The sequence below is a fragment of the Tamandua tetradactyla genome, chromosome 5 (genome assembly GCF_023851605.1).
Source record: "Tamandua tetradactyla isolate mTamTet1 chromosome 5, mTamTet1.pri, whole genome shotgun sequence".
Lineage (NCBI taxonomy): Eukaryota > Metazoa > Chordata > Mammalia > Pilosa > Myrmecophagidae > Tamandua > Tamandua tetradactyla.
Window position 1 is genome coordinate 110,309,799 of NC_135331.1, and position 19,780 is coordinate 110,329,578.

Consider the following 19,780-nt stretch of genomic DNA (forward strand, 5'->3'; position numbering starts at 1 on the left):
TATGCCTCAAGTGGTTTTGTTGTTGCTGTTGTTGTTTTATTGTTTGTTTGTTTCAGTTATATGAATCAATAAATGCCCTTATTTTTTGTTTAAACTGGGCTTCCTGTCACTTACAACCAAAAAATTCCTGACAAGTACCAATACTCTAAATATATAGAGAAACTTGAAGCAATGTGTTCTAAGTGGAGTTCCCGCTATTCTTGGATTATTGAATAGACAGAACTCATTTCTAATTAGCAGTATACATTTACACATGAACAGCTAAAATCCTAAAGACTGTAAAAACACCATGTTTAATTAAATATGATTTATACTTCTAATTTAATGAATCCTTTCTTAAACTCTTACCTAGTTTGAGTGAATACAAATTCTAAGCTGAGTTAAAACTCCCTGAGATTTTACCAGATACATTTCTGCCATTGTGTCTAGAATGGGTGTGCTTCGGACTTTTTGAGGCATCATTAGACAGAAAAAAACTTACTTCTTTTTGTGGTAGTGGTTATGTTTTTAAGGACAGATAGTTGAGAACCAACTCTCACCTGCTCTAAAGAGGGAGGCAGTCATCCTGTCCTTGAAGTCCTACCAAACCAAGGGTTCCAAAAACGCTAAATTCATACTCAATATTGTTAACTCGACTGCATAATTATGATGGCTTATAATATGCCAGCTGTCCAGAACCAATGCTGTACTGTATCTCCTTTGAATTTAAGATTACAGAAAGCAATGAATAGGCTTTAAATTTTCCACAGTCCTCCTTTTCCCAATAGTCTCCTTTATTTAATCCTACTTCCCATCCCTAAATCAAAACAGATCAAAACGAAACACAGACACCCACACAATTGCTCTCACCTTCAAGTCCCATATCTCTTTGAATCAACATTTCACATACATAGCAGGTTGTTGAATAGGGCTTCTGCTTCTCCAGACTGAACCAGCTAGACTCAAGCAGGGGACAAAGAGATGATAAGCAACTAACATTGTAAGTGATTCATAAACAGTTAGGAAATAAGCATCCTCTGGGGCTTATTTAAATGAAATGAATCTAGCTTTGCCACCCCAGCCATCCCTAGAGCAGACCCCACCACAGGCCAAAGGAGCTATAAAGGTGGGGAAAGAGGAGATTCAAGGGAATCCTTAGAGATGGCAGCAAGTCTAATGACTTGCTAGTCTAAAGCCCAGTTTAAACAAAAAATAAGGGCATTTATTGATTCATATAACTGAAAACAATCCATTGTCTTCTCTCCTTCTCTGAGACAGGTTGGGTAAGAGTACTTGTCTCCACTTAAGCAAAGAAAGAGGACATCAGAAAATCAATCAGAGAGCCTGTAGTTCTTATGGAAAGGCTTCTCTTTCCAAGTTGGATATCTGTAAATGCAGCAGATTTATGGGGCTACCCATGCTTATCTGAGCAGGGAAAAGGAAAATTAGAGAGACATTGCAGGGCAAAGAAAGAGGTGAGGAGGGATTAGGAAATTTACTGTGCATCAGTCAGGGTTCTCTAGAGAAACAGAACCAACTGGAGATATCTGTAAATATGAGATGTTTCAAGCAATTGTGGCGTGCAAGAATCCAAAATCCAAAGGACAAACCATGAGGCTGGCAATTCCAATGAAGTTACTCAATTAACTCTACAAGAGAAGCTGACTGGTTGAAGAAGTGAAAATTCTCTCTTCTCCCTTAAAAGTCTTCAATTGACTGGACCAAATTGTTTGCAGAAGATATGCCTTTAGCTGATCATCGATGTAAGCAGCCACAGATGCAATCAACTAACTGATGATTTAATAAACCGGCCTTCTAGTTTATCAACCAGCCACAAAGTATCCTTGCAGTAACAGTTAGGCCACTGCTTGCCTGACCAGACAACAGTGCACCATCACCTGACCAAGTTGACACCTGAACCTTACCAACACATCCAGGGTCAAGTGGTTTCTGGGGAAGACAGCTTAGCTTGAACCAACTTGCTGGAATATCACCCAAAAGAGCAGGTCCCAAGGTGTGGGTCACAAACCCAGGTGGAGTGTCCATATTGGAAAGCTTTGTGGCAGGAAGGTCCTCTGCAAGGCACCAATGATCTCACCTGGGCATCTCATGTGAGAGACTCAACAGTCCGTATACTTTCTGAAGAGGTAGCAACACCCACCAGAGGATACAACTACATAGTGAAGTAAAAAGCCTGTTAAATTTCTTACCTAACCTTTCCTACCTGCCCCAACAATAAGAGAAAGTAGAATAAGAAGGAAGGGAGAAAGAGTGAAGGAGCACCCCTACCATTCCAAGTGCCTCAGGCTGTAGCCTTGAGTGGAGAATAGGAACACTAAATGAATAGGAGACTGAAGTTTAGGGCTGGCCATTTGAATATCTCAAATCTACTGGAAAACTATGGTACCCAAGATGTTACCAAGGGTCAGGAAAAAAAGACTCCTGTGAGAACATGAAGGAAGATAGTGATTAGAGAAAAATAAAGTCTGTCCTGGAAGGTACAAGTCTCCCAACAATCCCTAAAAATTTACCTCTTTCATTGGCTTATCCTTATGCCAGGGTTTACACAACAGCTAAAGTTTCCCATGAAATCTCAAGTAATATTCCGTCATAATAAGTGCTAGGGGAAGACAGAACCACTTCAATATTGAGAAAATTCAAGAACCCTGTAAAGGAGAAAGGAAACCCATAAGAAATAATAGATAATTAGATTCTATAAGACCCTGTGGTAAATAGAGCATTGGAGATGCTTGATAACATTGGAGAGGGCGTTCAATCAGAGCAAAAGTTTTCAAATATATATATATATGTATATATATATTTTACCTCTTCTGCTATTTCAATGGGATCCTTCTACGTGCTAAGCTTTGTGCTGGGAACTTTATGGACATTTTTGTTTGCTTGATCTCACACAGGTGTTTAATTCAGCCTAAATACAACCTAAATGACAACAGATTTCAACTTTACACACTGAATCCATGCAGCAGTAAACACTGTATCACATTTGAATTGTTTTTCTTATGGATTTCAGTCACCTTAAAACTTCCAAGACTGAGCAAGAAATCAAAAGCCTACAATTGTAGTTTAACTAGCTTAGGAAACCCCTAGGATTTTGTCTTCCCAATATTGCTCCCTCCTGGCACTGGCTTCCTCCCCTTCTTTCAGTGAATTGCTCCCCAACACACACACACACACACACACGCACACAAATACAAACACACACGTGCTCACACATGCATACATCCCCCAGTTAAGTCAGAGTGGTCATCTTCTCGCATGCCCGTGCCTCCCTGGTCTTGATGGTTGGTAAAGGAGTTTAAAAAAAGTAACTGGACCAGATGGCTTCACAGAGGAATTTTAGCAAACATTTCAAAATGAACTAACACCAAAAAAAAAAAGCAACTGGAATGGGGGCTATCACAGTTCCCTACCCTCTGGGCACTGCGTATCATCCTAAGCCTGCTAGATATATCAGTTCGTATATTTTCTGAGCTCTGGTTGTTTGATTTTTTAATTAATGATGGAAAACAAATCTCTCTTCTTTCTCTGGTAGAAAACCCAAGTCCATGTGAGACCTGAAACTGCCCGCCAACCTGTGGAAGAAGCCAATAAGGAGGGGAGAGGGAAGCCCATACGTGGAGGGAGACCCAGAGCTGCAAGATAGAATGAGTCAGACGACACTTGGTTCCCTGGATGCAGCCATAATTGCCCAAGACCAGTTGCCTCCTGCCCGTCCTGCAGTTTGATTATAGGAGCTCATAAATGCCTTTGTTTTGCCTAAGTTTGCACTGAGTTTCTCTCCCTTACCACCAAAAGAGTTAAGACTAATAAAGCTGTATATAAAAATGCCATGCCACAGCTACCATTTCTATTCCAGCCCTTGAGCTGGAATGTGAGATACAGAAGAAAAGGGAGAAGTCATGGTCTAGGAGAAATACGTAAGGAGCTGGGAAAAGGTGAAATGTTATGGACAGAAAAGAGACAAGATTGGAAATAATTGATCGGATGACAAAAGAACAAAGATCTGAAAATATATTATTGGATAAAGGGGAATTATTAGAAAATGAAAATGAGCTCTGAAAAGTTTCAAAGTTGTATTCTCTATCCAAGAACAAACTTTATAGAAAATGTCCAGGAGCTCAATAAGTCTTGCAGACGAACAAAATCATGCAGAGAGGTCCTGGGCTGCTCAAAAGGGATCCACGCATGACAGTTAAAAAGAAGAACTAATAGAGTTGTTTTTAAGCATTATTTTTGCAATGGAATTCCTTCTTCAAATGAAATATTACTTTGAATACCAACATAGAATAGAGATAAAAGCAATGAACGGATTACTTCAGCAATTTGAATATTTTGTTGCTTGGCCCCCAAATACTTTGTTTGTGGAACTCTTGAACTCCCTCCAAGAAGCATTCAAATTCTGTAGAGCATGGTAGGAAAATCACTGGCCAGGAACACACTCCTACATGCATGTCATCCACGTGCACTGCACTACGTGTCAAGACCACTGACACCCTACAGCAGCCATGATAAAAGTGCTGAAACAGCGCACCAGTAAAAAGCGTCGACTTTAAAGACAGATACTTGGGACTTTTAGAAGGTAAACAAACCACATACTGGCTTATTTAACCCACTTTTTTTCTTATTTGTTCCTACTGAATTATGGTGCGCCCAGCAATTGTACTAGTAATCTCAATCATATGCCAGCCACTAGTTTTTGTCAGAAATTTCAATTTATATTTAATGCCTGTATCGTGTAATTTCTTGAAAAGGACAAAGACATAAGTCCAGTCAAGGCCATAAGACTGTTTTTCTCCTAAGAAACTGTCAGCCAAATTTCTCAGGGAGGAACTGGAAATGAAGTGAGAGACATTGATAAATTTCCCTGCTGAACAATCAATAAAAGCTCCGCCATCCTGGCCAGACTCCCACTGTGGAAGCAAGGGCCGTAATTACATTGTCAAAAATTCAAGTTGTCCAGGCTGACAGCGACCGCCTTGAAAAGTGACACATGATTGGCACTCAGTCTGGGGTGGAGGCCCTGGATCGGCCTGGATCACAGGGTGGTGCAAGCAAAAGGCAGGAGTGAAATTTCTTTATTGACTACAAGTACCCAAACCACAGACTGCCACGCTCAAGGAATCCTGAGACTCTTTAGTCATATTGACACATCAAAGTGAGTCACCCATGGAATTTACTAAGCAATCTGAGCCATGCTAGAGATTCAGACCATGCCCTGTTCAGATCGGTCCTCTCCAAAACAGCCAGAAAAAGACACTACTGTGTGGCTGTGTGTGGATGTATGTGTAGATACGTATGTGAGCATATACATGTATGAGGTTTTTTTCATTAGAAGAAAGACAGAAAAAGTGCTTTCAACACCATCTTTCCTTGTGACAGCTGAACAACAAAGCCTGCTTGCCTAGCAAATTTAATGTATGATAAAAATTAGCTGGAGTCAAAGGATAACAAAAGAGCCCCAGTGAAGGATAAGGAGGGAGGGAGGAGGCAAGGAAAGCAATGCTTTGACCTACAGACACATTTGTGTGAATCCATATAACCCAAGCAGGGGTTAACCCATCAGTTCTCTTACTGTTTGATGTTAGGAATAAAATGCCTACAAAAGGCCACATTTGCTGGGCAGCCGTCTGCTTCAACTATACTGGGGTCCATGTAAATGGCTTTTCAAAAAACCTTTATTGTAACCATGCCAAGGGATAGTGGTGTTCTAGATTTCCAGCTGCTAAAACAAATACCACACAAGGGGTTTGGCGTAACACCAGAAACTCATTGGCTCAAAGTTTCAGAAGCTAGAGGGCTTGCTTCCTCCCCAGATCAGTACCTTCTGGCTGGCTGGTGCTCTCTGAGGTTCCTCTGCTTCTCTGTCGCATGGCAACAGACGTGGCTGTGACTTTTCCTTTCTCTCCTGGGTTCCTTTGACTTCCAGCTGCTGGCTGTTCCCATGGTATCTCTTTTTCATGTCCAACTTCCTTCATTTATAAGGACTTCAACCATACTGGATTAAGGCCCATAATCATTCATTTTGGGCACATCTTAACCAGTAACATCTTCAAAGGTCCGATTTACAAATGGGTTTGCAGCTATAGGACTAGGGATTGGTACCTAAACACACCTTTGTGGGAAAAATGGTTCAATCCCCAACAGGTGCATATCTACTGCTGGGAAGCAGATGCATGCACTAAGTGAGATTAAAATTAAAAGGTGATCATTGAGTAGTGGAAACAGAAGGTAACTTGCCTTGGAATACTGTCACTTCATGATCTCCAAAGCAAAAAACTCCCTTGCTTAACAAAATAAACCTCCAAAACCCATTGTAGAATAATTATTCTAGACATGGTATGAGGGATATAGACAAGAAATATTAATACAAGGTGAAATAAACCTCTATGTAGATCTAGCCCCATGCCAAATTTTGCAATAGAGGTCATTCTCCCCTTCCTCACTCCCAAAGGGGGGAAAATGGGAGCTGAGTAGCGTTCGGTACTCAGTGCTTTGGGAGAGGGGGGAAGAATGTAATCAAAATAGCAAAAATTAACACTCAATGAGTGCTTACTCTATGCCTGACACTCTGAGACACTTAACAAGCACAAAATCTATGAGGGAAGAACTGTTTTTACCTTGTTTTATACGAATTAATTTGCCCAAGGTCATAAGCTGATAAGTGGAAGAGCTGGACTAATTTCTGATTCCAAGAGTACTGCCCACTCAAGTTGTTGCCCTAAGTGCAGTCAATGGACTATGTGAATCAAATCTCCTTAGAGTTCCATGAAAATGCACATTTCTGGGCCCAACCCTCAGGTCCACTGACTCAGAGTATGGGGAAAAGCCCAGAAATATGGATTTTAAAAATCTGCTCAGATGAGTCTTCTGTACATTTAAGTTGGCGAATCTCCTCCCAACATTATCCTGGGAAGCTGAGTGATGCCCAGTGATTAGGAACTTTCTGGGTACACAGCACTGAACCAAGTCACTTACTGTTTTGTATACTTGACACCAAAGGAAAATGAGTTTTTCCCTAAAGGACAGGTGTTGTAAGTTCCACCTTTGGCCCTAGGAAAAAAGCCAGTGAAATTACGTAATGATTTTCACTATGTTGTACCACTGTGCCAGAGGGGAAATGCGTTTGAGGTCCCAGGTGGTGAGGGAGAGGTGAAGGGAGAAGATTGAAGAGCTTCAGGGTGTGTCTGTGACTGTCTAACAGATACATTGGGAAGAGAATCATTCCTGCCCAAATGGCACAGCTCTTTTCTGCATAAGATTTTTAATAAATGAATGAAATACAGCAGCATCACATCAGAGAGGAAAACAGCTTGTTTGCGTCTGTGTTCCATGTGCAAGCTCTGTGCTTCCCATGATATCCTGGTCACTCCTATATTATAAGACTTTAGGGAATGGTCTAAGCAATTATTCATGACAGCCTTACCCTGGGAACAGGAAAAAGAGAAGGAGTGGTAGTGGGAGGAAAGGGGAAGGAGAAGTGGAAAAGATGAGAAGGAGGGAAGCATCACAGGGCTAGAGAAGCAATATAGTTTTTTCTTTTCTTAATGTTCAGAATTCTCAAAATGCATTAGAAGGACCTACTTTGTTCTAATTATCCAGTATTGATTATAAGCAGTGGCACTGGGAACTTCTGTAAGATCACATTTGTTTAAACACGAAGGCTTATAAGTACAAGGTATATTACAAATGCAAGTACATAAAAGCATATTTACGAACTCTTTCATTGATCTTTCATACTGAACCATGAGAATGAGAAATTGGAATAAAGACAGTAGAGTAAAGGAATTAGGAGAGTTTTCATTCTTTTTCATTTGAATTCCAATTTCTAGTAAGAGTTGTGCCATCTATATCCTACACACCAGTGATTCTCAAATCAGAGGATCCCTGCAAATCCTTAGGGTCTTTCAGATGGTCTATGGGCTGGTTTAAAATATTAATCTATGCCCTCTTGTTCTCCAGCTATGTTTTTACAGTGACAAATAGCAACACATTGGGTTGGTAGCCTAAGTAGTTGTTGGACTAGAGTAAACATTTGAAGACCATGACTGACTTGTAAGTAGACAGAAGACCCTTATGGATCTTGGGCCACAAAAGTGATAAAATTGCTTGCTTCCTTGGATGTAGAACATAAGAATCAAAATTCTAGGCATTTGGTGTTTTTAGGCAGGTATTATAGTTTACAAAACCTTTTGTCTTAAAATTTCGACTCCCAGGATCTAGCATACTCTCTGATAAATGCTCGATGAAGAAATGAAAGAAGGAATAAAAAAGATTCTGTTAATTGCCTAAAGATCTTGCCTCCTCTCATGGTAAACCAAAAGAGGCAAGAGAGTGCTTTCTAGCAGACAATGGTTGAAGTACACAGTTTGTAATAGATAGAACCTCAGCAGAGAAAAGTGGAAGGCTCCTCAGTCCAGTTACATGCCATGTCTAGAATAATTATTCCACAATGGGTTATGGGGTTTATTTTGTTAAGCCAATGTATAAATGTTAATGCAGATGACATCATATTTTTTGGAGAATGGGTCCCTATATAGTACCCACATTTTTGTCTCCGTTTCCTTCATGCTATGTAACCAAAAGCATGCTATTATCCACCGAAAGACACAAACGTAAAACTCAACATTTTATACTTACATTTCCAGTTGTGACTAAAGATTATCCTGGCAAACGGCAATTTCCAGAATCTCAAGAAAAAAATATATATATCCATCGTGCAATGTAGGATTAGGTGATCAGAAGGCAGACAAAGTTGGAGCAGAAATGTTTGGTAGCCCAATTCTTGTCCTCTCCCAGGAATTTATTAACACCCAACTCTCCTGCGACAGGGTTCTAAATAGATTTGCAACTGAAACTTGTTCACAGGAGGGGGAAAATAGCAGCAGCAACAACAAAATGAATTTGTCTGTGTTTGGTTTGTGATGCAAAATGTTTCAAATTAAGTGCATACTAAGTAATTGTACGAGGTTGTGCTGTAGTTACAAACACAAATCTCAGCGCCTTATGATAACTATCATTTATTCCTTAAAATACATGACCAGAGTAGATCAGCTGCCGTAGATCAGAAGACATCAGCTCCCTGTTGTCTTCATTCAGGTTCCCAAACTGAAGGAGCTGTCCCTATCTGGGAGAGGTTATCTTCAAGCAGAAGGAAAAGAGAAAAACAGCCAAAGCATGGCAATGGCTTTTAATACTTCTGCTTTGCCATGGCATACATCACATCTACTCACACTCCATTGAATAGAGCAAGTCCATGGCTAAGCACGTGCTCAATGGAGCAGGGGTGTATGCTCTACCACAGGGAGGCACTGAAAGTCACCTGATAGTGGATGGGTATTTATAAGCCACTTGCAGAAAGGAGAGCAAATATTTGAGAACCATAGTATACTCTGCCATAGGAATCAAAACAATTAGTGTGTCTTATTTAGGGAAATAGTGCTCATGCTCTGATTAACTTTGTTGCCTCTACAACTAACAGCCAAAAGATTTTAAGCTTGTTTTGTAGTTTCCCCCATTGCCCCCACATTGGCAAAACACAGCTCTAATTCATTTCCTCTGGTCAACTGCTTCACTTACCATGCAGAGAAAGAGTTCCATTTCTCACCGCCAAAAATTTGACTCCATATGGAAAGAAGGGAGTAGAGTGGGAATTTCCATAGAGTTTGATCTGAGCTTTGCCTTGGAAGGGTTTGTCCTCAGATCCAATCCGAAGCTCTCCACCATCAGACACAAGGATATAGTGGGCCCTGAGTTCAATGGGTCCTGGATCCATGAAAATCAGCTTGCCCCCTAATATCCAGAGAAAACATTGTTAGTCCATAAAAGGATGAAGCTCACCTTTGACAGTTCCAAAGGTTGGTGACATCCTCTTTATTAATATACTTACACAAGAATTTTAACTTATTTTATTTTGGTTTCTCTTCTAGAAGCACAGTAGTATGGATTAGATACCTGTGAATAGCTAAGCCCGCCTAGTTTAGCTATCAAAAATGGTCAATCGTACAACATGTCTTTGTTTCCAAAATATTCCTGATAATAATAAAAGGAACCTTACATGGAATCCTCTTTAGTGAAGAGATCATATATATCAGCCCTCTAAACATGACACAGCAAAATGCATATTACAACCATGTTCTCCTTCTCGTTTCTCACAATCAAATAATCATACTTTCTCCTTCCATTCCTCTTTAACAAGGACACAATTCAAAATACAGAAAGAGCTATGTGTTCAGATATTCCCTACAGATTTATTTAAATTTTAATGATAACCTAAATGTTCAGCAATTTAAGACTGTTTAAGTAAGAGATGAGAAGATCACTATTTTTGCCATTTTGCAGCAGAGAAAGTAATACGTCTAAAGTTAAGTGAAAAGAAAAGAAAAAAGCCTGGAAGACAAATGTACAGGAAATAAGGATAGGAGAAAATGTGCCAAAAGTATAAGAATTATGATAAAAGGAGGTATATTAATGGGCAAACCTCATGTACAGCATCCACTGTACATTTCCCTGAGGAATTGCTCTGCCCATTGAATGCAGTTGAGTGAGACTGTCGATCAAGACATACGCAGTCTGAGTCACGTGACTAGGCTTCGAAAGAAATCTGAAGCAAAAATGAAGAGAAGACTGGAAAAGTTTAGATCTCCTCAATTCCAGTGGTAGCATCCTAGAAAGCCTAGGATGAATTCCTGCTTCTGAATCACCTACCACTCCCTCCAAAGCGCCCTGGTTCCTGCATCTGCTTGTCAAGACTTTCTATCAATCCCATAAGCTCTCACACCTTTCCCATAAATTTCCTTTTCTAAGGAAAGTTGTTTTCTATTATTTGAAATCTAGTAATTTTAACTGAGACAGATACAATTTTGCTCTAATCTCCAAATTTTCTGTAACATAGGAATATTATATTTAATAAAATTATTATATATTGTAAAAATAAATACTGGAGATATTTAAAAAGCACTTTCATTTTTATAATATTTTTCCTCTAAGGCATTTGGGCCATTTACATAACACAAAGATTTTTCTCAGTAACACCAGAATAATCAAAGCATCCCATATGAACACTTTAAACTGAATATGCTATTAAATATGAATGCCACCTGCAAATGATCTGAAAAACACTGGACTAGACTCTCCTACCATGCAACAAAGTTTTCAGAATTGCAACTCTGCAGTGGAGATATCATTAGTCTGAAAAAGCCTAGAGAGGACAATCCCCAGACAAGTACCAGCTGTGGCTATCAGCAATATGAAAACAGTCTGTATAGTTTATATCGTTTTATTTCACACATGCAAATTCTTTCAAACTGGGCTCCAGAGACCCTAAATATCTATTTTAGTTTATGTATCTCCAGCTGATCATGTTCAGCACAGTTGCTAGGATTTCCTAATCTTGCCTCAATTCTCACCAAAGAACCGGCCATAGACATAGCAATAAAACAGGCATATAAAACAAATGGATTTAGTCACAACTTGTTGAATATTGGCCTTTATTGCTCATGACCTGAGGTTTCTGTACAGAAACCTGGATGCCTAATAAATACTTGAGACTATTCAGTAATGGGTCTTTTTAACTTCGCTGTCATCATACTTCACATCTATGACGAGCACAAGCACTATTAAGTTAGGCTTATGCACCACAGTGGGCCTGCCACCTAATTTCCTGTTCCATTGAACACCAAGAGTCTGGTGCGTGAAGATCTTGTGCCCATAAAGCATTCAAGAAGAAAGTAAAATGTAAACTTAGGATAACTCATTATCTGTCCTTTGAACTCTATCTTGCTCTTGTCTCCTGTCATACCAGATTCATATCTCCACTATTTCTAGTATGGTGTTTTATATCATTAAAAGAATGATGAATGAATGGATATTCTTGGCTGGATGTAAAGGTTAGTGAAGTAAGGCACTGCAAAAAATGTGAAAACCTTAAGAGAAAGCTCAAAAAAAATAAATCCAAGGGAATTGCTAATGACAAAACAAAGGAAAACATTACAGAACACAGATTATAATGAGGTGGTGTCCACAAGTATGAAACAGCTAAACGACAAGAAGTAAGCGTTGGAAACACATCTGACTTCATGTAGAAAAAGAGCTACAAAACAAATTCATTTCCAACCATTTATTTTGTTGCTTTAGAATTCTATGCTCACAATTCTTACCTCTACATATTTACTGTAAAAAGACAAAAACCAGAGAAGCTTACCCCATGTTATGTCTGATCATAGGATTTGTTGTACAAAACTGAAACTCTTTTGAAAATGTAAAAATAGGAATTACTAACAATCACTGCAGAAAAGCAGGCATAAACTAGAACCATGCCAGGCAGTCATAAGCCCTACCCCTAGTCATAAGGCTTAGGATGGAATTCAGTCCTTGCGATGCCTTGGCAGGTCCTTTATTCCTTCAACTGTGCTGTCCAGATCCTTTTATCACCACGTATTAGTACAACAGAAAAGGGCAAGTCTCATCTTATGAGAGCATAAAGTGAGCGGATGTGCTATTCAGGTTAGAGAGTGAAACAGGGAAGTGGGAAATCCCAAGAGGCAAAACAACAACAACAAACACCTGAGGGATAGAACAAGTTGACAATTCCTCAGTTTCCTTGGGTAAAAAAAAAGTAAAAGAAGGAAAACAATCATTCCTGTACCCAACTTCCTGGGAAGAGAGCACCTTTCTGTGTTCTACTCAAGCATAGACAGTTTGGAGCAAAGAGGACACTGGGTATCCACCTCTAGAAAAGGAGTGACCTGATTTAATCACTGTATCTTTATCATCATTTATTCCCTGTGATTGACATATTACTTCCCACATAGTAAATGCTCAATAATTCTCTAGTGAACAAATGGAAAAATAATTGTCAACAGTTACTGCATCATCATTTCATCATGGTTTTGGTACCTCTATACTAATTTCCATCATTGCATAGAACCTCCCATCTTTAGAAATCCTCAGCTCATCCCCTGCTACCTGGCCCCCAGACATTACCTCAATTCTCTGCTTCTCTTTATATAAACATTCCTCAAAAAAAGCTACATTAACTGTCTTGTCTCATCCTCCCATTCTTTGTTGAACACTCTCAAATAAGGCTGTCTTTTAAACAGATCTTGACAAGGATACCAGTGATGCCCACATTGTCAAATCCAACAGTCAATTCCTCAGTCCCCATTTTTGTTGAGTTATTAACTGTATTTGACAAAGCACATCACCCTTCCTACTTAAAACATTTTCTTACTTGACCCCTGGGGTATTGCTCCCCTTAGGCTCTGCCCTGTCTCCCTGACTTCTCCCTCCCAATCGCTGTTCTGTTTCTTTTCTGATTTTTCTGCCTTTTGACCTTGCCCCTCAAAGTATGTTTCAAATACCAGCAGCATCAGTATCACCTGTAGGCTTGTTAAAAATGTGGCATCATATGCAGCCCCTCAGGAGGGTAATACAGTGGATGCATAGGAGGCTAAATATAGCATCGCCATATGATTAGGTAATTCCATTACTAAGAATATGCTTAGAAGAACTGAAAGCAGGGACTTGATAGACTTTTGCACACTGATGTTTATGGTGGCATTACTCATGATATCCAATGGATATAGATGGCTGAAGGGTACATCGACTGAGAAACAGAAGGGTGAAATGTGATATATACATACTATAGAATACTGTGCAGCTACAGAAGGGAATGAAGTAGTGAGGCAGGAAACTAGGTGAATAAACTTTGAAGACATTATATTGAACAAAATAAGCCAGAAACAAAAGGACAAATAGTGGATGGTCTCATTTAAAGAATACAAGAAAACTAGGGCCTAATTGTAAACTCTTACAGCAGTCACATTTATTCCTGAGCTTTAAGAATTATTTCTAAATTCTGAGATGCTGTGCTCTATGTGTATAACTTGGTATTTTCCTGGAACTTTGGATAGCTGTGACACCTAAGACTCAGAGTTTGAGTTCCACAGCTCTGAAAATCAGCATTACTCCATACAACAACTGTTTAAGAAGCACAAAAAGTGATCAGACTTCAATTAGAAATAAGAACAAAGCTGATCTGATTGGGACAAAAGTAAATCAGAATACAGGGTAAAGGATGATGCTGCCTGTATTTTAAAACTTCACTTTCTGTGTGAGATCAAAGGAAGAGATATTTATTTTGTACAAAATATAGATTTTCTGTAGCATACATTCTAACTTAATCTCTGGCCAGTTCATTTAAACAACCTAAACACATGGTGCCTAGAATAGGTAATGAGATCTTGTAATTCTTTCCAGCTTAATGTAATACCCTGATCATTCCAGAGTATGTGGGGCAGATAATTAAAAAGTATTGGCAAAGCCCTTTGAGGGACTGGAGAAAAAATATAAAACTATTAAATTTTCCACCTGAGAAATTCCTGACACTCTCTCGAGTATTAGGGAATCCCATGTTAATAGCTCAAGCCTGTGATCTTGGGGCTTACTCATATGTAACCTATGTATATAATGGAGAAGCTAAGCCTGCCATAATTATGCCTAAGAGTCACTTCCAGAGAACCTCTTTTGTTGCTCAGATGTAGCCTCTCTCTCTCTAAGACCAACTCTGCAAGTGAAATCATTACCCCCCCCCCCACCTCATAGGACATAACTCCCAGGGATGAGCCTGGCCCTGGCATCATGGGATCAACAATGCCTTCCAGACCAAAAGAGGGAAAAGAAATGTAACAAAATAAGATATTAGAGCCAAAGAGATTTCAAATAGAATCGAGACTTTTCTGGAGGTTGTTCTTATGCAAACTTCAGCCAGATATTGCAAATTGCCATGGCATGCCAAGCCCCTATCAACAGCATTCCTGAAAAGCCTAAAGAGTACCCAGGGCTCTATCTGATGATCTATAAAAGTTTCATTCACTAAGTTTATTTTCAGAAACTTAAAAATTCCAGATTTTCCTATGCCAGATAAGCATGGAAACTCAGAGGTGCCAGTCTCTCCAAGAACATCAACTAGTTGTATCCTCCTACCCCACAATGTCACCCCTCCCTCTCCGTTTCAAGATGAAGAAATTAGATCGGTCATAGCCCAAATATCCCTGAAGATTGGGAGAAGGACCAAATGAGAGGGGTTGTAACAGAGAAGATAGGATTTTCTTCTCTAATGAAGATGGTGACTACTGAATCATATATTGATATTTATTAGTCTCTGGTATATTAGAACAACTAGAAGGAAGTACCTGAAATTGTGCAACTATAACCCATACCACATTTTAAAATTCACTCTATAACTACCTGTTAAATTGCATTTTGAAATTTATCACTTTTCTGCATATATGTTAAGTTTCACAATAAAAATTGTTTTAAAAGATGCAGCATTGCAGGCCCTATTCCAGATCTTCTGAATCACAATCTATATTTTAACAATCTCCCCAGATAATTCCTGGGGAATTAAAATTTGAGAAGCATTTCCCTAAAGTACAGTTCCTGGGCTACTTTTCTTATCTCATCTGGTCCTATGGTTTTAAATACCACCTGCAATCTCACGATGCCAGAACATATATATCTAACCTTAATTTCTACCATGAACTCCAAACTCATACATTTAATTTTCCACATAACAGTTGCACTGACATTTTTAATTATACTTTTTATTTTGAGATAATTGTATATTCACATGCAGTTGTAAGAAATAGTATAGAGAGATCATTTGTACCCTTTACCCAGTTTTCCTCAATGGAAATATCTAGGAAAGCTATGAAACAATATCACAACGAGGATAGTGACAGTGATACAGTTGAGATACAGAGCATTTCTGTAAACACAGGATCAATCATGTCTCCCTTTTAAAGCTACACCCACTTCTCTCCCATCTCAACCTCAACTTAACCCCTGGCAACCACAAATCTGTTCTATGTATCTATAATTTTCACATTCCAAGAATGTTACGTAAGTGAAACCAGCAATATGTAACCTTTGGGATGACTCTTTTCACTCTGCAAAATTCTCTGGAGATTGATTCAGGGTGTTGTGTATAACAATAGTTCAAATGCTAACTTCTCACTGAGACCTTCCCTCTTCCATCTATATGAAATAGCATGTGCTGGTCCTTTCCCCAATTATGTTTTACTGCATAACGCTGAACATCAGGCATATTACATCTTTTCATGTTTATGTTCTGCCCTTTCCCCACCAGACTACATACTTCATAAGGGCAGGGACTTACCTGTTTTGTTCACTTCTATATGATGAGCATCTAAAACACTGACTGGTAAGTAGTTGGCACTCAACATATAATTGTCAAATGAATGAATAAATGGTTGTATCTTTTCAGAGAATCTGGTTTAAGTGCTCAAATGTCCTAGTTACAAACACACATGCACACACATACACATATTTACTCATATTTTCTCAGAGAAGATGACACTATTACACTTAATTGATAAGTCTGTACATTGTCTCAATGAGCTTATAAAGGTGTTGGTTAGCTGATGGCTGGGGGTAAATGGTTGTACTGAGTCAGTCACACAGACACACAGTACACGACTCAGGAGACAACCCTTAGGGGTGAGTGGAGGGCGTCTGCTTTATTAAGGAAGTGCACAGGCTTATATAAGCTGGGAGCATGCAGGGACATGTGTTGGGCTGGGATTGGTCACCATTGTTGCTAGGGTGGAGGGCAGATTTAAGGTTAGCGCTTTTGGCGCAAACCACCACCAGTTCCGGGAAGAAAGCCGGTCGCGGGTTAGGCCATTTTGTGTTGCCTTGCATCAGCCACAGCAGCCATGTTGGCAATATTTTATGGTTTCTCCATCACAAAGGTAAACAAAGGATGTGGAAAGAGCAAAGTGTCAGAAATTGCTCAAGAGGCAGTTTCTAATCTAATATGGAAGTTCTTGGTGAGGGGCTCTTAACCTGTCAAATCCAGTCCTAAATTCATTGAGCCAAATTATTGTATTGGATTGTTGTTGCTGTCCAGAAATCACAACTGGAAGTAAACATGTTCTTAAGGAATGAGAGGGAGAGAAGTAAAAGGCTAAGATGCCTTCAGTCATTTCTGTTTACCTCCACCAAAGTAGAGAGATAACGATCAATAAATGTTTGACCCAATAGTCAAATGTGGAGGCTACTTCATCCCTGTTTTAGATCGCTCTTCAGCTTTTCTCATTTCTCTTCATCAAACCTTCAAGTCTCCAATTCTAAAACACAAACACATACCATCTGTAACAGTCAAAGAATGTTTGCTTGAATGAGAACCCTTAATGCGCTCTTTCTTTCCATCCACAATTTAGGATGGCACAAGCCATCTAGGTATTTGGTTTCTTCATCTGCAAAATGTGGATGCTAAGGATGCTAAGAGTCTCTAACTCAGAGAATTAAGTTAAGTTGAGATTAATAGAAATTATGTTTGTGTGATAGTTCGGTTCTGGTGTCAACTTGGCCAAATGATTATGCCCAATTGTCTGGTCAGGCAAGCACTGGCCTGATCATTGTTGCAAGGATATTTCACGGCTAGTTGATTAAATCATCAGTTAGTTGATTGCATCTGTGACTGATTACATCTGAGATGAACCAAAGTGTGTCTCCCACAGAGATAATCCAACCATTCAAAGACTTTTAAAGAAGAATAGAGACTCTTTCACTGCTTCTTCAGCTAGAGAGCCTCTCCTATGGAGTTCATTGAGACCCTTCATTAGAGCTGCCAGCCTCATAGCCTGCCCTAAGGATTTTGGACTCTTCCATTCCCACAGTTGTGTGAAGCACCTTTATAAATCTCATATTTACAGATGTCTCCCGTTAGTTCTGTTTCTCTAGAGAACCCTGACTAACACAGCTCATAAATCCCTGGTATAGGGTTGGCACCTATGAGGCACTTAAAGCAATGGTGTCTGTTAACATTCATCACACCCCAATATTGTGCAACTGCTTGATGCTACAGTAGCTCCATCACTTTAGAATGACTAGACCATCTACTTCCAGCATCACTCAGTTGCCAGTTCTGACTTTCCTTCTGAAATATGACATGTAGACCATACTCTAAACTATTCATGAAGCAAGAAATGATCCTTTTGGTAATCTCGAAGCTTAATGTTAGAGTGGTACCACACTTCCATCAGACCTGCTTTAACTTTATACTCCACTGACAGTGATATACAGAAATATAACAACCATGAATCCTGCTGGGAAAAAGAAACTTGACCTGTGCAACAGTTCAAATTTTTCATGTTTACTAAAACTATTTCACTCAAAAGTAAATGTTAGGGGGTGCAAGGGTAGTTCAGTGGTAGAATTCTCACCTACCACGTGGAAGACCCAGGTTTGGTTCCCGGTCCATGCACTTCCCAAAAAAACAAATAAACAAGCAAAACAAATGAACAAAAAATCCAACAAATTGTGCTGCAATAATGGGGTACTCACACGGAAAAATAATGAATTATAATCCTGCCATACAACATACCAAAAAATGGAAATATTATTAATGTCCAAGCTAATTACCTTTAATCTGTGGGCCATGGACTCACATAGTGGGACTCCCCCATTAGAAACACTCCAGAAACTCAAACTGACCTTGATGAGCAAACAATGGGAGCAAGGAACCAAAAAGGGGTTTCTGTCCTAACTCTGCTATGGTTCTGAATGACCCTTCATAAGTCCCATAAAGTTGCAGGATTTATACACTTTTTATACAATTACCAAATCTGTCCTTCTCAGTGTCTATTGAGTGTCTATTTCCTCATGAGTAAAATGGAGATAGAATCACGTGTGATATCTACGTCTTTTAAAATACAGTCAGGTGTTCATTTGATACTGATGGAGACACGGAGCTCATCTTTTCTTGACACCACCTCTGCCATAGTGAACTCTGAATTTCATTTGAGAAAGATAACACATGCACAGTCTGGAATTTAAATAAGACTACAGGAGAAATATGAAAGCTAATAGTTACTGACCACCTACCATATGCCAAAATCTTTAGACAAGTTGTGTGAGATGATGAAATGATCTTCGAAACATCCTGCGGGGTCAACACCACACTCTACATTTCTCAGAGCACAGAATGTGGGTTCCAGAACCACAGAGTAAGTTTTAGAACCCAAGACTCTTGAACAGAAAAGCTCATCTTCTATTCACTCCTGAAAATTCTCCCAAGTAGCTTTATCATTCATTAGGGATTATTTTCATAATTACATTTAAGTTAAAAACACATGTTAATCTATGTCAGTCTGCCTATGGCTTTTTAATATATGATTTATTTTAATTTTGTTAATATAGATATTCCTCACCTCATTCCAAAAAGGATTTGCTGCAGATTACAAGGACTAGGGGATAAAGACATAAATCTGGATTTTGTCCTATGTAGCAAGCAAAATATTAAATACACTGAAACAAATTTGTAGAAATTTTAAAACAGAATTTAGTGACAAGAACTAATGATACTAATGAAGGAAGAAAAGCTCAGACCAAAGAAAATGAATGCTTTCTGTTGGCGAGAGCACTACAAAAGGACTAATTAATTAATATAATAATTGTTATTCCTTGCTAAGAAAATAATCCTTCCTAATTTTATCAGTGGCAAGTATGAGGAGATCTATATAAATTAAGAGTGTACGATCAGGAATTCAGCTATTTTTGACTGCTATAAGTGATGTGATAACCAATGTGTAAGCTTCTTTGTGTGAAAGAATGTAAAGTCTATTTGCTCTAGCTCTGTGCCAAAGCCCGAAGATTTTCACCCGCACACTCTATTAGCTTAAAATAAATATACAGTGGGCTGCTTTAAAGGATAGTTACTTGAGTATGGGAGGGAAGTGGGAGAACTTTATTTCTC

The 19,780-nt window shown here is 39.1% G+C and overlaps 1 protein-coding gene across 1 annotated transcript in view; it reads right to left on the bottom strand.

Moving 5' to 3' along the window:
• PKHD1 (PKHD1 ciliary IPT domain containing fibrocystin/polyductin) overlaps nucleotides 1-19,780 on the bottom strand; it is a 499,663-nt gene that overhangs the window by 322,277 nt on the left and 157,606 nt on the right. Inside the window, 1 exon segment of the mRNA XM_077162050.1 lies at nucleotides 9,577-9,789. Coding sequence (XP_077018165.1) covers nucleotides 9,577-9,789 — 213 coding nt within the window.